This window comes from Leptonotus elevatus, chromosome 3, assembly GCF_054856555.1.
Source record: "Leptonotus elevatus isolate MCC_2025b chromosome 3, RoL_Lele_1.0, whole genome shotgun sequence".
Lineage (NCBI taxonomy): Eukaryota > Metazoa > Chordata > Actinopteri > Syngnathiformes > Syngnathidae > Leptonotus > Leptonotus elevatus.
Window position 1 is genome coordinate 7,149,368 of NC_141241.1, and position 17,474 is coordinate 7,166,841.

Below are 17,474 nucleotides of genomic sequence, written 5' to 3' on the forward strand. Positions count from 1 at the left end.
ATCAACAACATAATAAAAGACCAATATAAAGCAATGCATGGCTGTGGCTTTGTTGCACGCCGCTTTGCGCATGCATTAGAGAGCATTTCGAAACATGCAATCACACAAGCAATCACACACGCCCGCACACGCATGCATGCACACACACACACTTTTTTTTAGCGCACTAGACTTCATTCATGACAAACAGAAGGAGGGGTGATTACATCATGGGCTGCGGCCAATAGAGTGGAGGAGCACGCTATAAAGCAGAAGCCCATTCTGTCTTTTGGGGACACAAGGAGTGTAAACTTGTGGCCAAGCGGCATTTTGGCATCTTTTGATTCCTCTTGTATTGCATTGCTCATCTGTTTGCTTGAAGGTAAGCTCACTTTCTACACAACAAGCTTCATAGGTGTCTAACTTCTACTATAGGAGGATAGACATTGTTTTATCTGAGTACATTTGCAGATATTTTGCTATCTCTTTACACTTAAATGGTTGTTCATTTTTAACGCAAAATGCAGCATACGCAGGGTAAAATAATATGCAGTCGTCATTCGTTCTCCACAGCAGGTAGTCGACATGTTGCACAACCTGCCTGCATCCAACACTCCTCTGCCTCTATTTCCAGGTGCTTTGATTTTGCAGGCAAAAAATTCTAAAGACGTTGCCATGGTGCTAATGATACTGCCATTGGTGGGGGCCGTGTCTGTGTCGGAGAGCCTGGTGGCAGTAACCACGCTGTGTCTGGTCTACCTGTTTCTCAAGTCCTTCCGCAGTGGCATTCCTGAGGGGCTCCGGCGGCTCCCGGGGCCCAAGTCTCTGCCCATCATTGGCAATGTGCTAGAAGTGGGCAACAGGCCCTACCTGAGCCTTACCGCCATGAGCAAGCGCTACGGCCCCGTCTTTAAGATCCAGATCGGCATGCGTCCCGTGGTAGTGCTCAGCGGCAGCGAAACAGTCCGACAGGCGCTCATTAAACAAGGTGAGGACTTCTCGGGCAGGCCTGACCTCTACACCTTCCGCTTTATCAACGACGGTGAGAGTCTGGCCTTCAGCACAGACCAGGCAGGAGTGTGGCGAGCCCGCCGGAAGCTGGCCTACAGCGCCCTGCGCTCCTTCTCCACCCTGGATGGCACCTCATCACAGTACTCATGCATGCTGGAGGAGCACATCTGCAAGGAGGGCGAGTATCTGGTAAAGCAGATCAACAAAGTCATGAAGGCCGACGACAGTTTTGACCCCTTTCGCCATATTGTCGTCTCCGTGGCCAACGTCATCTGCGGGATGTGCTTCGGCCGCCGCTATGACCACGACGACCAAGAGCTTCTGAGCCTGGTGAACCTTAGTGATGAGTTCAGCCAGGTGGTGGGCAGCGGCAACCCCGCCGACTTCATCCCGGCTCTCCAGTACCTGCCAAGCGCCACCATGAGGGCGTTTGTGAAACTCAACACCCGCTTCAACGACTTTGTGAAGAAGATTGTGGTCGACCATTATACCACCTTCAACAAGGTACCACCTACCCATCTTAAACCACCGTTTCTTCCATTTTCTCACACAGTATTCCCCTGCGATAATCACAGTTTATTGTTCGGAGCCCTGCTATATCTCATGCAATATTTCTTTTCATGGATTTTTACAGTAAATTTACATACGGTAATGCCCTTGCATGTGGAACGGAGCGCAACAGTTGCTGGTGCAGTTTTCAGCTGTTTTTTAAAATTCCGTGAAAACAGATAAACACAATTAGCCCACTCACGCAGAAGATGCTATCACAGAAGTTGCTATCGGCCACATCTTACCCAGAAACTCATACAGCATTCGTGACATCACACGCCACCTCACCAGGCCCTACCTCTAAAAGCATGTGCATTAATCTAACATCCTGACTATACATCAGATGCTTTTTAGTGTTCGAAAGCATTTACACTTTGTTTAAAAAGTGTGTTTTAACCAGTGTAAAAGTGTTAAAAGCATTACGTTGGGATAAAATCTGTGTATAAAAACACATTTTTTAACATGGTCTACGTAGCAGAAATGTTTACCTACTGCGGTTGGTTTCGGAATATATACCACAATAAATGAGTCCATTGTACTGATCAAAGTTGTTCAATTGATTCACTTTCAGGACAACATTCGGGACATCACTGACTCCCTCATTGACCACTGCGAAGACAGGAAGCTGGACGAGAACTCCAACATCCAGGTGTCAGATGGCAAGGTCGTAGGGATCGTGAACGACCTCTTTGGAGCCGGTTGGTTGGAGCTCTTCTTTTCTTTCTGCTTCTCCCATGATTATAAGTTGCTGGGGGTCGGTCACACCCATTTTCCATGCTTGGGGTCGGTCTCCTGTGGCTAGGGTGAGGCGATCTCCGGTGGATAGAATATTGGCGATCTCCGGTGGCAAAATTAATAAAGCTCTCTGGTGGCTTGGAGATTTTTAGTGATTAGTGATTACTGGAGCTCTCCAGTGGTGAGAGCGTTGAGGCAACTCAAGATCTTTTGGGGACTGGGTGAAGAAGCTACTGGAGATCTCCGGTGGCTAAGGTCTCGAGGCTGCTGGAAATCTTTGGGGACTTGTCTGTTGAGGCTACTAGAGATATCCGGTGTCTAAAGGACTGGGGGTCTCCAGTGGCTGGAGTGGTGATGATACTGGAGTTTTTGGGGGCTAGGTTCTAGGATGTTTAGGCTATTGGAGATATTTGTAGGCTAGTGTGTCGAAGCTTCTGGAGATTTTGAGGTGGATTAGGGTAGGTAGGATAACATCCTACCCACCAGAGATTCCCTAGCCACCTTTACTTACTGAAGATCTCTGATGATCAGAGTAGAGAAAATATCCAGTGTCTTTGCTCTTGTTGCTACTGGAGATCTGTGGAGGTTCTAGTAATGTTATATCATCGGTGTATTGTACTACCAGTGCCTTGTGATCAAAAATCAACTCTAAATAATAAAACGAAGTTTGATTCTCCTCTAGGTTTCGACACCGTCTCAACCGCCCTGTCCTGGTCAGTCATGTACTTGGTGGCTTATCCGGAGATTCAGGAGAGGCTTTATAAGGAGCTGAGTAAGTACCTGACAGTAGAATTACACCTCCCGCATCCGGGCAGACTATTCACCAAATCTCTTCATTTCCAGAGAACAAAGTGGGACTTCAGCGCTCTCCTCTTTTATCTGACAAAGCCAACCTGCCCCTCCTGGAAGCCTTCATCATGGAAATGTTCCGGCACTCGTCATTCCTGCCCTTCACTATCCCCCACTGGTAAAGGTCACATTTCTTGCAGGTGTACAATGCTATCACAGGAACATTGTGACATTTGATGCATGACCCTGCTATCTTTCTAGCACCACAAAGGACACATCTTTGAATGGCTTCTTTATTCCCAAAGACACCTGTGTCTTCATCAATCAGTGGCAAATGAATCACGACCCGTAAGTAGGATGCTAATGCTTGTATCACCCAGCTTGCGGTGAAGGAAGACTGACCACGATGTTTATTCTGCATCTTTCAGTGAGATCTGGAAGGATCCATCGTCCTTCAACCCGGAGCGCTTCCTGAGTGAAGACGGCACCGAGCTCAATAAGCAGGAGGGTGAGAAGGTCATGATATTTGGCCTGGGCAAGCGCCGCTGCATCGGTGAGGTCATCGCACGGCAAGAGGTCTTCCTCTTCCTGGCCATCATCGTGCAGAGTCTGCATTTCGACACCATGCCTGGCGAGCCCGTGGACATGACGCCCGAGTACGGCCTCACCATGAAGCACAAGCGCTGCAAGTTGAGAGCAACCATGCAACCGCTTGACGTACAGTAAAGACCAAGCTGAGAACACCAATTTACTGCACACCTTTCCTACTTACGCAGGGCTTTGGCAGCATCTTGTGTAAACATGGGGTGTTTTAGAAAGCACAAAAACGGGAATAGGTGAATTTCTAAACCACAAATGTGAAGGGTTTACTGTACTCCTCTCTCTGTGATTTGTGTTTCTGTTTAAGTCCCGCCTCCCCACGCAATCCAGCTGTAGGCCAACTGACATTGGCCAACTTTTCAGTGACTCTTGGATCCACTATTATAGCAGCAACACTAATTGGTCACGATGCCCCTCTACCTATACTGTAATATAAAAAATGCCTTTTAAGTAACATATACTATATGGAGTAATACGGTATTTTTTTTGTAAAACTTTGGACACATGGCTCACAAACAGGGCTATAGAAGAATGTAATGAACTGGACATCAAATTGAAGTCAAGCAACTAATGATGCTGTGAAGATATATTTTTACCAGCGTCCATGTTGTGGTTTTGGGTCCTGCTGCTATCCTGTGACTCTGAATGAAATACATATGAGATTATACTGTTTATAATTTATAACCCATTATAATGTGGATTTAACGACACTGAAGCTATATTTGTATCCTAAAATGTGATTTTTGTGTTTCTATCAAGTATTTTGTAAATTAATATTATGTGCCTAATATTTGTATGTATTTGAGGGGAAATTCTTGTACAGTATGTGCAGGCGTGTGTGTGTGCGTGTGGGTGTGGGGGTGTGTGTGGGGGTGTGGGGGTGTGTGTGTGTCAGGATACCAAAAAGTGATTATTTTGTAATACAACACTAAGCTAGACAATTTTACATTTATATCATTATTATGATTACGCATGTGTAATTAAACATGTGATGGTCGATGCAATAAAAGTGAAAAAACCCTTTTTTTCCCCAGTTCTGTATTTTGTTTATACTTACTGATCTCCATTCATATACATAAGCATAATGTTTTTTCATTGATGTATTTTCTATCCTTTTATTTTATTATAATTGTTACAGCTTACATCAAATGTTTTATATTATTGCACGACACAATATGTCAAGCATTTGTTTAAATAAAGATTACATTTTTCTAAACTAGTACCGGTAGTTTGAAGTTACCTGTCATCATTTCATAAATGTCACACCACTTCCTAATTCATCCATCCATCCAGCCAGCCAGCCAGCCATATTCAGTTATTTGTATTTAACTTTTAAATACAATTGCATTTCGTCTTTTTTTAAAGTATTTTTTAACATGTGTTTATGTACAATTGTAATTGAATTTTATGTGAAATACATTTTAATTGAATAATTTGGGTAATTTTGTTTGGCCCTTCTGCACATAGGCAGCACATCCCTTTTATAGTTCAGAGGTCATGGGTTTCGTATCCTGGCTACAGCCTTCCTGTGAGGAGTGCGCATGTTCTCCCCGTGCTTGTGTGAGTTGTGTCTGCATACTCTGGCTCCCTCCCACATTCCAAAAACATTCATGTCAGGTCAATTGAAATTGGTCATTGGTGAAAATGAGCGTCAATGGTTGTTAGTCCATAAAACAAAGGCTCACCTCACTGGTGAACCTAATGAGGATGAGCAGTACAGAAAATGGATGGATGGATTTCTGTGCATCTTACGTACCATAAAACAGAAACTTTGTTTATCTTGAACAAAAAGTTTGGTAAACAAAGTCAGTGGCTTTATTTTGTATAAACATCCTTTATAAAAACAAGCATGTGTAATGTGTTCATTCCTAAAAACAATGTGCACAAGTGTTGATTAATGTTGTGTCTTGAGCTGCGGCAATAGGAACAAGGGGGCAGTGAGGCCACGGACCGCCCAACTGGTGTTGTGTCTATCGTGTGCTGAAATCATCTGAGAACGGGACTGCGTGAACCAAAAAGCACAATAAAGGGGGTCAGCTGCAGTCCAGTTCCTGAGGTGGTGTACAGGTGAGAAAGTTGGCAAATGTTGCCAAGATTTTACAAGAAATAGAAATAATCTGTCACCATAATAAACCTTAACCAACTGTACAAGTGTGTTCGAAGTGACAATTTTGCATTAAAAATACCTAAAAACAAACAACTGTTTTAAAAGATGATATATTCAGAAAAAAAATACTTTTTAATGGCTTATATACACCCAGTTGGGTCTCTGGAGTGCCAATTTTGTATTCCTGAAAGATTTTTCTTTTTTTATGAAAACATGTCACACATGTTATTTGTGCAGAAATTTGGGACAAAATGCATAATCTTCCTTAACAAACTGTCACACAAGTGTAAAAGTCATGGTGACTTTTTTTTCTGTCTTTTTTTGCTGACTTGATGTGAAAGTGGATTTCCTATTTTGGCATCATGGGAGTCATATACTCCGTGACAGTGATTTATTTTTGGGCTTAATGAACATAACGGAAGGAAATTTGACACGCCATCATCTCTTTCATTGTGCAACTCGTTTTTTCTCATTCTCAGAAAGGATGACGCGGCAGAAATGCAGCAATGACTTGCAGATTTTGGCCGTGAAGCAAGTAAAATCGAGCTGTTAGTGTGACTGTGAATTAAATAATGACTTTTCCATGGCATGCGAAGGATATGACTAATGAAGAGCAGGACAAAGTGAATGGAAACCAGCCAGAATAAAACAATGTAAAGCCAGAAATGCGTCGCTGATAAATTCTTGCCAGTTTGACTGGCTATTGTTCTTTGTGTTTTGATAAACAATTTAATTTTGCAACAAAACACCATCTAACAAACGCAAGGCATGTATTAACATTTGTTTTTATTGATTTAAAAAAGCTAGTGATGATCTGGGTCTTGCCTAATGCTTGGTTGCTACAGCTGGAAGATAACATTTAAAAAAAAAAAAACAGTTACAAAACTATTAAGGTGTTGTTTTATTGTTGTTGTTTTCAACTTTTCAATAAATAAAAATAAAGGAAATACAGTTTTTCCAAAGTTGTTGTTAGGTAAAAAAGTGCTTCCCAACCTTTATTGAGTCAAGGCACAAATTTCACATCAGAAAATTCTCACGGCACATCACTTGGCAAAACGATTAGCAAAAAGTGGATATACAGGTTAATTATGTACCTTGTTATTATAATTATGTGCTGTCTGTTACTATATGGTTGGCATAGATAGTCTTTATTTTAATAGGGGAAAAAATAAATGTTTGTCAAAATTGACATTAAATAATTTCCCGCGGCACACTGGTTGGGAATCACTGGTGTTAAGTTACGTACCCTTAGAATGCATGGCTCGGCATTCTGCGATTAGCATAGATAAGCATTTTCCAAGGGTCAGCAGGAAGCGTGTGTGCACAAATCATCAGTTAAACTCACTTTCACACACAATGGAAGAGGTCACTTGAGTTGCCCGTAATATTTCTAAAAATGGCATAGGAGGATGAAACATGCACTTTTTAAAGGAGTTAATAGATTAAGAGGTTAGTGGTTATGGTTAGAGGAATCCTTCATGTTGCGGGTTAGGGCAATGGTCACGGTTGAGCGAGGGTTAGTTTTGAGTTAGGGCTAAAAGTTAGTGTTGGTTAGGGCAGACCTGTCACCTGACCTCGATCTTAAAGGGGGCACATGACATGCATGGGGCGGCTCAACAATTATTATTAACCTACAGACAGTACATTTGGTACATATTTTTGACAACCCTGTAGTCTATTCAAGCAGCACTGATGCACATAATCATCACGTGTAACCTAGGGTAATGTAGGGTAAGTAGACCACTTCTTTCAACTCCTTCCCTCTGGTAGGCGCTATTGAGTAATGGACACTTAAACCAGCATAACAGTCAAACAGCTTCTTTCCCCTTTCCATTAACTTCAAACAGTTCACTAAAAATGTGATATTGTTATGCAATTATTTCTGTATTTATTGACGTAGCTGTCAATCTGCATCATTTGTGAAACTGTTGCTGATCAGTATTAACCCACGCACTGGACACTTTATATTGCTTAGACATTCTCTACATCATTCGCACATTTGTTGTTGTATGAGTATTATCGCACTACTAGTTGTCACTTCATATTGCTTACTCTACCTAGCATTGATTGTTGAGATACAGGTTGAAGAGTTATGGGGTTTGGGTTAGAGAAATTATTCCCATTCTGTTGGCGATACTTAACTCCTATTAGTATATATTAGTAAAATTCTTGAGCATGGCACCGAGGAAGGCCCCGCTTTACAAAACCGCCCCACCCCACCAACTCTGATTCCCATAGCGTGCTAGCGGCTCATAGCAAAGTTCCTCTTTACAATATGTGTGTGACTAAGATCAATAAACATTCTTCCCTCCCTCTGGCAGTCTGCTATTTAAGAGAAGTCCAATGCCTTTCATGCCTCTATGTTCTCCTCTCCCAATCTACCCAGCACAGGAAACCCGCCCCCGCCCCATCGCACCCCTACCGGACAGGAAGCAGTGTTGTCCCAGAGTGCTTGGAAAAGGCCAGCGTGATATCAATTGTGGAAGTTTATCTTGGGGGAGTTTTTATTTTAATCTGCCGCTCTCAGGCGTGTGTGGCTGGGTAACGTTGGCCAAATTGCACAGGGCCAACGTGCCTAGGGGCCAGGGCGGGGTCGCCGCCTTTACACGCGATGCCATACCATCCCGAGAAAGGCCCCCCCTACCACCCACTCGTGCTTTCTTCAGCTACAAACAAGGGGAAACAGGGTGGGCCCTTTAGGAATGTTCCTGTGATATCTTCCATCGATCTGTGTGGGAGAACACGACGGGAGCTCTCCAGTGTTCAAGTAGGAATAATCTTCTCAAGTCCAAGTGAATATTTAGCGAACATTAAGCAAAAGTTTGCGAATCTTGAATGAACCATGACAAAGGCTGAGAGGAGTGCACATTCGCTACCTTGGCCAGCACTCGCAAGCGTTCGCCCCTTCGTGGGATAAAGGCTTTACCTACTTTGAGAAATCTGCGAGCTCGCCATCTCAGTTGCATTTCATCCTTTCACTGCACGTTACCTACTGGGCTTGCCACAGATGAACTAGCTTTTCTAGGTACAGTCACTACTAGGTAGCACAATAAAACACATTTTACATTGCCTGTCAAAGCAACCATTTTCCGTCTTTTGCAGTAATACTGTTCTGCATAAATGGCACTGTCAAGGAATAGGAGATACAAAGTCAACACTGGTGGGACAACGCTTGCCAACATGCCGGAAAAAAACACAGCAGCACAACATTGAGAAAGTAAATACAGAAGCCCCCTGATGAGATATATAATCCATAAGGGGAGTGGTGATGGCATGAAATAAAAGGATTTCATCATAAATGTCCATCGGACATTACAAAACAAAAAAAGGGGGGCAAGTATTTTTAATTAACTTATTTTCTGTTCTTTGCACTTTGGATACCAACACAAAAGTCACAGGGCATTTTCATTTAACAGTAATATTATCGTCTTTATTGTGACTACCCCCAAAAATAAATTATTATTATAGTTATTGATTTGAGAGTATTTTCAAAAAGCAAAAAAAAGGATAATGGACATACTGTACATGCTTTTCACTAACCAGAAATTTTATATTTGCAGTTTACTACAGTACTGTTTTTAATATTGATGCAGTCCAAATAGGCTTATTATGTTCAAATTTTATAAATTTATTATTATTATTATTTTTAACAAAAACACTTATTTGAGATACATGATTTTCATTGACCAGGTGTTATGTATATTGTAGGCTACAGTGCTGCTTCTATATTATATATGGCAGTTTGACAACCCCCCCCCCCCCACCAAAAAAAGAAACTTTTAATTTAGCTTTGGTTAAAAATAATTAATTAAATAAATAAATAAATGAATACATAAATAAAACGTTGGAGATATATTATTTTCATTGGACAGTGACATTTCTTTGAGTTTTGTATTCTAGTTTTATTTGAAGCGCACCGAAAATTATGTTACTTTTTTTCAGTGAATAATATAAAGCATGCACAAGAAATGTTTGACGTGCTTTTGTGGTACTGCGACAAAACCCATACCTGAATGAATGATGTCCTAGAAAGTGTTCGTGCTGTTCTTTTGTGTTTTTTGTTGGGCTTAGTCTAAACTGAAGCTGCCAGTTTATCAACGTGTCTGACTTGGACCGCCGCCTGCTTTCTTTTGCATGTGCCGATGCATGGCGTGACAAAACATTTCCGAGCCAACGATGACATTGTTACTGGCGCTAATAACGCTGCTGTCTGCTCTGTTGACAGGTGAGCGCGCCAACTCGCCTCCCCCTTTCTTGCTCCCCACAATTGTCGGTGTTTAGAAAAATGTTTGGGTCACTTTTAGAAAAATCACTGCTGCCAAAAAATCTACAAAAAACAAGTCCTGTTCGTCACTCTTGTTGTGGTTTTAGATTAGTTGGGCAATTATTTTTTTCTTTTCTCACCTTGCGTGACAGTCCGCAGCATCTTAGCTGTCACAGTAACAAGTAGCGTGCGACTTTGCCTCCCTGGCTCCTGGTTAGCGTGAGAGCTAAGGGCTGAAGGCCAGGTTTTTCCAGTTTTTCTTCTCTTTTTTTTTCTCACTTCATTTCACTTTGTTTGTGTACTTACATCTATATAAACTTTAACAAGTAGTAGGTTGCATGGTTTGCTACGGCGCTGGCAATTATGGTTGAGTTAGAAGAAGAATTTTCTATCGTTTCAAATAGTTCAACTAGGATTGGGAGATATGGCCATAAAATAACATCTTTGATGTATATTTACAAAAATCTGATTTTCAACTGAAATCTATTTTCGATGTCATTGTATTTAAGACAAATGCAGAAATTTTCCTTTCTCAGGTTCGCTTTTTACGTCCTGATACTAAACAAGCTTCAAAACAGAAATAATAGAATTACGGTGGTCCCTCGCTACTTCGCAGTTCACTTATCGCGGATTTACTATATCGCTGATATGTATTTGGGTCCAAAATGTATATATTACGGGGTTTATCTTGGGTTGTACTACGCTATACCACGGGGTTTTTTCCAAACACAACAGTATTTATGGTGGGGGGTTGCAGTGGGATGCCTGAAACAGCATCCCCTAGCTAACTCTGGCTAGGAAAGCTGTATGTACATGAAACTCGCCCTGCCTACTCAGTTTAGTACCATCATTGCACATTGAAAAGCTTGAAGTCCTGGAACAAACACAACAGAATTTATGAGGGGGCGGAGGTGCATTCCCAGGCAGTGGGCTGCCTGAAACAGCAACACTTAGATAACTCTGGCTAGGAAAGCTGTATGTATGATGAAACTCACCCTGCCTACTCATTTTAGTACCATCATTGCACATTGAAAAGCTTGAAGTCCTGGAACAAACACTACAAAATGTATGGGGTGTGTGTGGGTGCATTTCCAGGCAGTGGGCTGCATGAAACAGCACCCCCTAGCTAACTCTGGCTAGGAAATGTGTATGTATGTACAGTATGTACATGAAACTCGCCCTGCCTGCTAATTTAGCCAAACTGACTGAATTTGTGTAAGCATTGCATGTTAGCAACAACAGCAAAATCAAGACTATGGCCTCCCCAAAAGAAGAAATGCCGTTAGCACTTTTTTTCTAAAAATGTTATCCTTGTAAATTCAAATTAGGAAACTCTTTATTCTTATTTGATTACTACTTTTCTATTCTAAATCTAAACAAAATGGCTTCTGCTGTGTATTAAACTCTATGACACCATAATGTTACTGTTTAGCTGTTATGTTACTGTATAGTGACTTTTGACACTCTCTTAAGGAACCTGATGTCTTGCATTACCTAACACACATACACGATAAGTGTGGCACGCCACTGCAGGGCCAAGGTTTGCATGATGGATGTCAATGTGAAGACGGTGACAAGGTTTAGACTGCCAACACTTGCAGTATGGATTCATCTTTAGAATTATTTGTTGAAGCAACTTGGAAAACAATATACATAAAAACATCCATTGCCATGCCATTAAATTATTCAAAACAAGAATGGTTCTTGCTATGAATTAGAGCAGGGTTGTAGACTGGTCCTAGTATCACCCTGGCACCCACATATTTTGCCGAACCACAGAAGAAGGCAAACCTGACTATATTACACTTTCAAAAAAACATTTGTTTGTATGTCAACTTGTTCACATAAACAGACAGACATAAACAGTGGACATAAAAATAGATTCATAATCATTTACGTGTGTTTATCTAACCCATTGCTCATGAATGTGTATCTTAAATAAATACTGTATCGGGTTGCATATTGTTGCACGTTGTTAATGAAACTGTCACAGTGTAATGGTTAGTTCAGTAAGACGCCAAGCTCAAGTTAAGGAAATTATTATCTTATTCCTCACCAGGATATGGTATTGTGCCTTTCCTGTTACTTATATAAGAAACTCTCATTTTTTTCCCATAAAGAAAGTGTTCTCATTACTTATAATGACTGTAAAACACCATTCATTTTAACTCAACTTTATTTATATAGCAATTTCAGTTGCAATATTTGAAGGGTAAACATCACAAAGCAATGTCTGCTAACTAGTGGTCAATGTAGTGTAGTGCAATTACAACTTAATTCTGACCAGGTGTCCTAGAGGACAGAAGCATTTTATAATGTTCAAAAATTAATCAAGGGGCCACTCCAAGTGTGGGCGCAGTTATCCATTCCTTATTTATAGCAATAATCGCAAATGTTTCATGATATAATCCATGCGTCAAATAGTTTGGTTCAAACCTAATTGGTGACTCATGCATTATTTGTCAGTAAAGTCCCACAGTAAGTAGATTGTCAGTCAGTTGGCACCAAATAAGATGACAATAATGCCCTCCAATGCGCTGCCCTCCAGCATCCTCTTGACATTGACTCCAATGGCAGCACCGTATGGAATGCATGCCTGTGAAAGTCCAACTTGGCCCACATCCAACCATCATGTGTGAGCTGTCAAGTCTCGTCATGCTTGAGAGATCGCTTCCAAGCTAAAGTTTATTTTAGCGCCACTGCAGGATCACGGCTACACACTGTAGCTTGCTGATGGATGAATTCATTTTTTAAGATTTTGAATGCTGGGTTTTGTGCAAAAATCAAAGACAACGTACAGCTCTGATGCCACAAAATGAAAGCCACGATACCACAACAGGGAAGTAATTTTGCCCGCCTTGTGCTGAAAGCAATGTCGTTATCCGACAAGTATATGCCACGTTGCTGTGTTCACACAGTTGTGGCGATATCTTGTCTTTTATGCATTTTGTGTAAAAGGGTTACTTCCGGATATACTGTTACTGTTCTGATGCAATCTTTTTTGCAAGTTATTTGTGTAAAAGAGGCTAGAGAAAGCTGTTTTAATAGCCCCTTTCACATTGCCTGCCAAGGACACAATTAAATTTTGCAATGGGTGCCATACAGATGCGGCAATATCGTGCCTTTGATGGGTTCTGTGTAAAAGGCAAAGGCATCTTGTCGCCGGATCATCTCAATGTGGCTATTTTGTGGTATCTCTGTCTGAAAGCGTCAGACAGTAGTAATAAAGTATTATATGTCATAGCAAATGTTGGGCATGGTAAATTATCTAATTGCGGGATACTGCGCTCTTGAGTGAAAGTGCACACAATGGCTGAAATATCCCACCTTTGCTGGGTTATGTGTAAAAAGGGGAGGCTCCAGATAATGGTTTTCAAAAGCCTCTTTAACACTGGCTACCAACACAGGTGTGAAGGATAACATCCATCCTCTTCTCTTGCCCTGTTATGCTGAAAACAATGTAACAGTTTGTGGTACATTTACTGTTTAAGCTTTTAATATAGTCAAATCTAAAAATAAAAATAAATTTAGGGGGGCATCAATTACTAGCAGCAGGGATCCATTATCTCTGTAAATGTTACTGTTACTTCCCTTAGGGCGCAGGTGTTGCTATTTTGTGGGATCTACGTGTGAAAGAGACCAAAAAAAGACAGCACTTTAATGCTCTACTAGCATCAGCGTGTAAATAAAAGAGCCAAAGCAGTGTCGTGTGAACAGCCTCTCTGAGGCTCACCTGCCGGAATACTTGAGCAGCAATTAGCGCACACGATCACGACTCCCACTTCCTTACGGCCCAACACTCTGGCAGCAGTTTGCATGACAAGACGCACTTGACTCTTCCTGTCGCGCCCTCAGCCATATTTACAGGGCAAAACAATAGCAGCAGGGAACAGGGTCAGGATGAGGGGCCACGTGTGCTCATGTAATTTGTCTTGTGCGTGTTTGCGTGACAATCGCGAGCGTGATAAGGCGTGATGGTGTGCACACAACTGGCGAGGCCATCAGGTTCTTGGCGAGTGGGCCGAGAGGTTCGCGGGGGGGCATTATGGACTTAACTGGCTCCCGGCAGCTTTAGTTATCAAAGACATCCTGAGCCGGGCAGTTCCCTGCAGCTTGACTTTTATTACCCTGCTAATGTGCCACTAGCAGGGCAGCACGGGGGATTAGCGAGGGGTCTCTTTAAAAGGTCGCCAGTTTGCACAGAAACAAAATCATAAAAGACAGGCATATGTGTCTTGTTTCATGTAATCTATCTTTGGAGCCCAGTTAGTTGGATAACGGCTTTTTAAAACCACATAAGTAATTGCACATTTAACGAATTTTCAACCATCAATGCCCTGCCGGAGGTCTCCCCTCAAACATGTTGCATTTCAGTTGTCTTTGTAAAGTATCTCAATAAAAAGCTAAATTGGGGTCAATATCGTGAGATAAATCCCTTGAAAGCCTTTTCTGCTCTGCTGCTTGAACCTTTGTTGCCTCATCCCACAGTCGCAAGGTCAAGTGATGTGGTCAAGGATAGTTGAGGACAACGAGGGGGAGGCAGTTTGAGCCCTCACTGTTTGGGCAGCTGGAGGGTGGGATATACTGTAAGTCATTCATGAGCCTGCTAGGTCTCTGACATGCAAGCGGCTAACGTCTTGGCATTAGCATCAAGCCTTATTTGGCTATTTGCGTCTGTACAAGCAAAAGAGTATTCGGATAGCACAGGTTGCCGTGACTCTCAGCATTCTCGCCATTGAGTGGCGTGCACTGAGCAACAACGGACACTCTGAACTGCACAGCGACTGTTCGAGATTTGAATTTCAAACTAAATTTCTCTTCCATTAGCTTTCTTGAGTGCATCCAAGCTGATTTCGGTTTATTATACACTGGCACTTCCACTTTGCCTCAGCTCAAAGTCTCGATCTTGCCCGATTCTCTGCTCTTCAAAGTCTTGAATTGGTCTTTACTCCATGAAGTCGTTATCTTGACCTGCGGTCACAGCCCCTCCAAAGTCTTTTGACTTTGTCTACTCTGAACTCCTCAACATCTTACAGTACTTTGGTCTTGACTCCACAAAGTCCTTGGTTTTGAATTGCACGCAAATCTGACATAGTCAGTGGAAACCATACCTTATTCTGTTGTACAAATGTCAACAGGTTAGTGAACATTATCATTTAGTGGGTGGCCTGAGTGTGTGTGGTGTGCCACCATGTTCCCCCAATGTTTAGTTGTTAGTGTGCAGGTGTTCATTTGCTTGTCTTTCTTTTTTTTAAGCATACTAACCTAGTGTATGTTTTGACTGAGAAAGCACCCAGAGTGTGGGTATTGGCGGGGTCTGACCATGTGAAGCTCCTTGGGAAGTGGTCAGAAGTCGCTTGACGGTGCGTCTGAGTCCCACTTAGGGAATGGATGCCTCAGTTGGGCCTACCTTGTGTTTGTTAAATTTTTCTAAAGGCCAGATCTTGCCTTTTGTTTGAGCAGATAGCAGTGACAAACAGAAGAAGGAATAGTGCATCCTCCAGGATGGGAACAAGATTAGCTCATAAGGAGGAAGGGGCTTTTTCAACAAAATCAGTTCCTTGTCTGACAAGTACCGACCAGAGTAGCTGTGTGGGTGTCTGCAGCTGTGGTTGTCTACCTGTTTCTTATCTTAGAGGTCGGGTTTCTGGGTTATTTCCCCTGCAAGGTGTGATGTGACGGCATCTTAGGTCTAAGTTACGCATTCATTCCCTTGGCAGGAGTGTATGTGGTATTTTTATCAACATAATTACAAAACGAGGGTGGCTGTTCTTCAATTTGGATATGCTTATTTGAATTTGGCCTCATCTGAATTGGTTCATCTGAACCATGTAGTGAAAATCATAAAAATAAATAAAAACGTACATGAGACTTTATTGATCATCTATCAGGTGACATTAGATTAACACCCAAAAATGTCACAGGGAAAATATGTGATTATCCCTACATTCACTGGTGGTCGTCAACCCTCATGGCAGGATAGGTATCAAGCAAGCTGACATTGTCACAGGTCCATTTCATCAATTTTGTTCATGGTCTGTCCCACCTGATTGAGGGTGAATTGTACCCTGGACTGCTGTTTTTGTGCTTGAAATTAGCATGGTCTTCAGCCTTAGCATCTCACCTAAGTCACAATGAGGTAAGTAAAACAATTAAATAATGTCTTATGCCAACAAATAGCCGGTCAACAAGTTAAATTAGACCTAAGACGGTGGGTCAACTGAAATATACAGTATAAACTCCAAATAAGTATTACTTTATGAGATGAACTGTGTCAATATAACTGCTTTGAGGAAGCATCTTTACATTAGCTACAAAAACGCATTATGGCATTGCATGGATACAACATTACACATTACAATACATTACAATGAATGTACACAATAACAGTGGACATTCCTTGAAAACTTGTTTTATTACCAGATATTTTGAGAGGTGTTTTACCTCTTGATAGTTGTATTTTATTATATGGTATCTTTAATCCATTTACTGTTAACATTTATTTTCTTATTTAAAATCAGCTGTTATGAAAAACATGTATTGTGATAGATTTTTGTCTTCTTTTTTTTTGTTCCATGCCACCCAGCCCTATTTTTGTGTCTTGTCTCAGTCTTAGGCATGAGGAATGCCAGATTTATTCTCAATTTGTACTATTACCTAGTCTTGGTCTTAACATGGTTTGGTCTTGACTTGGTATTGTTCGTTCTGACTTGGCCTTGAATTCTCCAATTCATGGTCATGACTTTGTCTTTCAACTCCTCAAATTTTTTATTGTGACTTGATCTGGACTAGTCCAAGTCTTGGGCTTGATTTACTCAACTTCTCAAAGTATTGGTCTTAATCTAGTCTTGACCTCACATCCACAGGCCAGACCTTTTATTGTCCCGAAGCTCCCAAAGATGACAGAGTAGGTTGCTAAGATTAGCGGTAGACATTGTCACAGGCAGATTACATCAACAAAAACAGACATAAAATTGTATTATTGTACTAAAATCACAAACGCTCCACAGAGTTGAAACTGGGTAGGAATTTGCTAATGCAAGAACTAACCATCATAGACAAATGCTGAGCTCTAGTGGCTAAACCATAACATAACCCCATTCCAGACTTCAGGAAGTCATTGACTGCATATAAATGTTTTTGAGTTACAAAAATAGCCATACTGTATATAAAATTACTGAAATTTGTAAATGGCACTTGTTATATTTATGGTAAATCTCTTAAATTAGAAGTTTACCATCTTGATGGTTTCATTTTAAATCCATGTTGGTGCTGTTTTTAAGTTGTTATTTTCCATTATTTTATTTCTAAAATCAGACTAAATAATTATTTATGACATGTTGGCGTATATAACTCAAGAGGGATTTCCACATTTGCAGACCCTTCTCAAGGTTTTTATTTTTCCCCTGATGTTTTTCCCCCTTGCCCTCTTGTAGTTAG

At 41.4% G+C, this 17,474-nt stretch overlaps 1 protein-coding gene across 1 annotated transcript; it reads left to right on the forward strand.

The window, feature by feature from the left end:
- The first annotated feature begins 219 nt into the window (after nt 1–219).
- On the forward strand, nt 220–4,696 carry cyp1a (cytochrome P450, family 1, subfamily A). Its single transcript, XM_086070614.1, has 7 exons — nt 220–361; nt 614–1,494; nt 2,111–2,237; nt 2,957–3,046; nt 3,118–3,241; nt 3,325–3,411; nt 3,492–4,696. The coding sequence occupies exons 2-7, from the start codon at nt 655–657 to the stop codon at nt 3,787–3,789; spliced, it is 1,566 nt and encodes a 521-aa protein (XP_085926740.1). The 5' UTR covers nt 220–361; nt 614–654; the 3' UTR covers nt 3,790–4,696.
- Nucleotides 4,697–17,474: the final 12,778 nt, after the last annotated feature.

Coding starts and splice junctions, on each gene's coding strand:
- cyp1a (XM_086070614.1), top strand. CDS start 655: ATGGTGCTAATGATACTGCCATTGGTGGGGGCCGTGTCTGTGTCGGAG. Junction 1,495..2,110: donor ATTATACCACCTTCAACAAG/GTACCACCTACC, acceptor ATTCACTTTCAG/GACAACATTCGGGACATCAC. Junction 3,047..3,117: donor GAGGCTTTATAAGGAGCTGA/GTAAGTACCTGA, acceptor CTTCATTTCCAG/AGAACAAAGTGGGACTTCAG.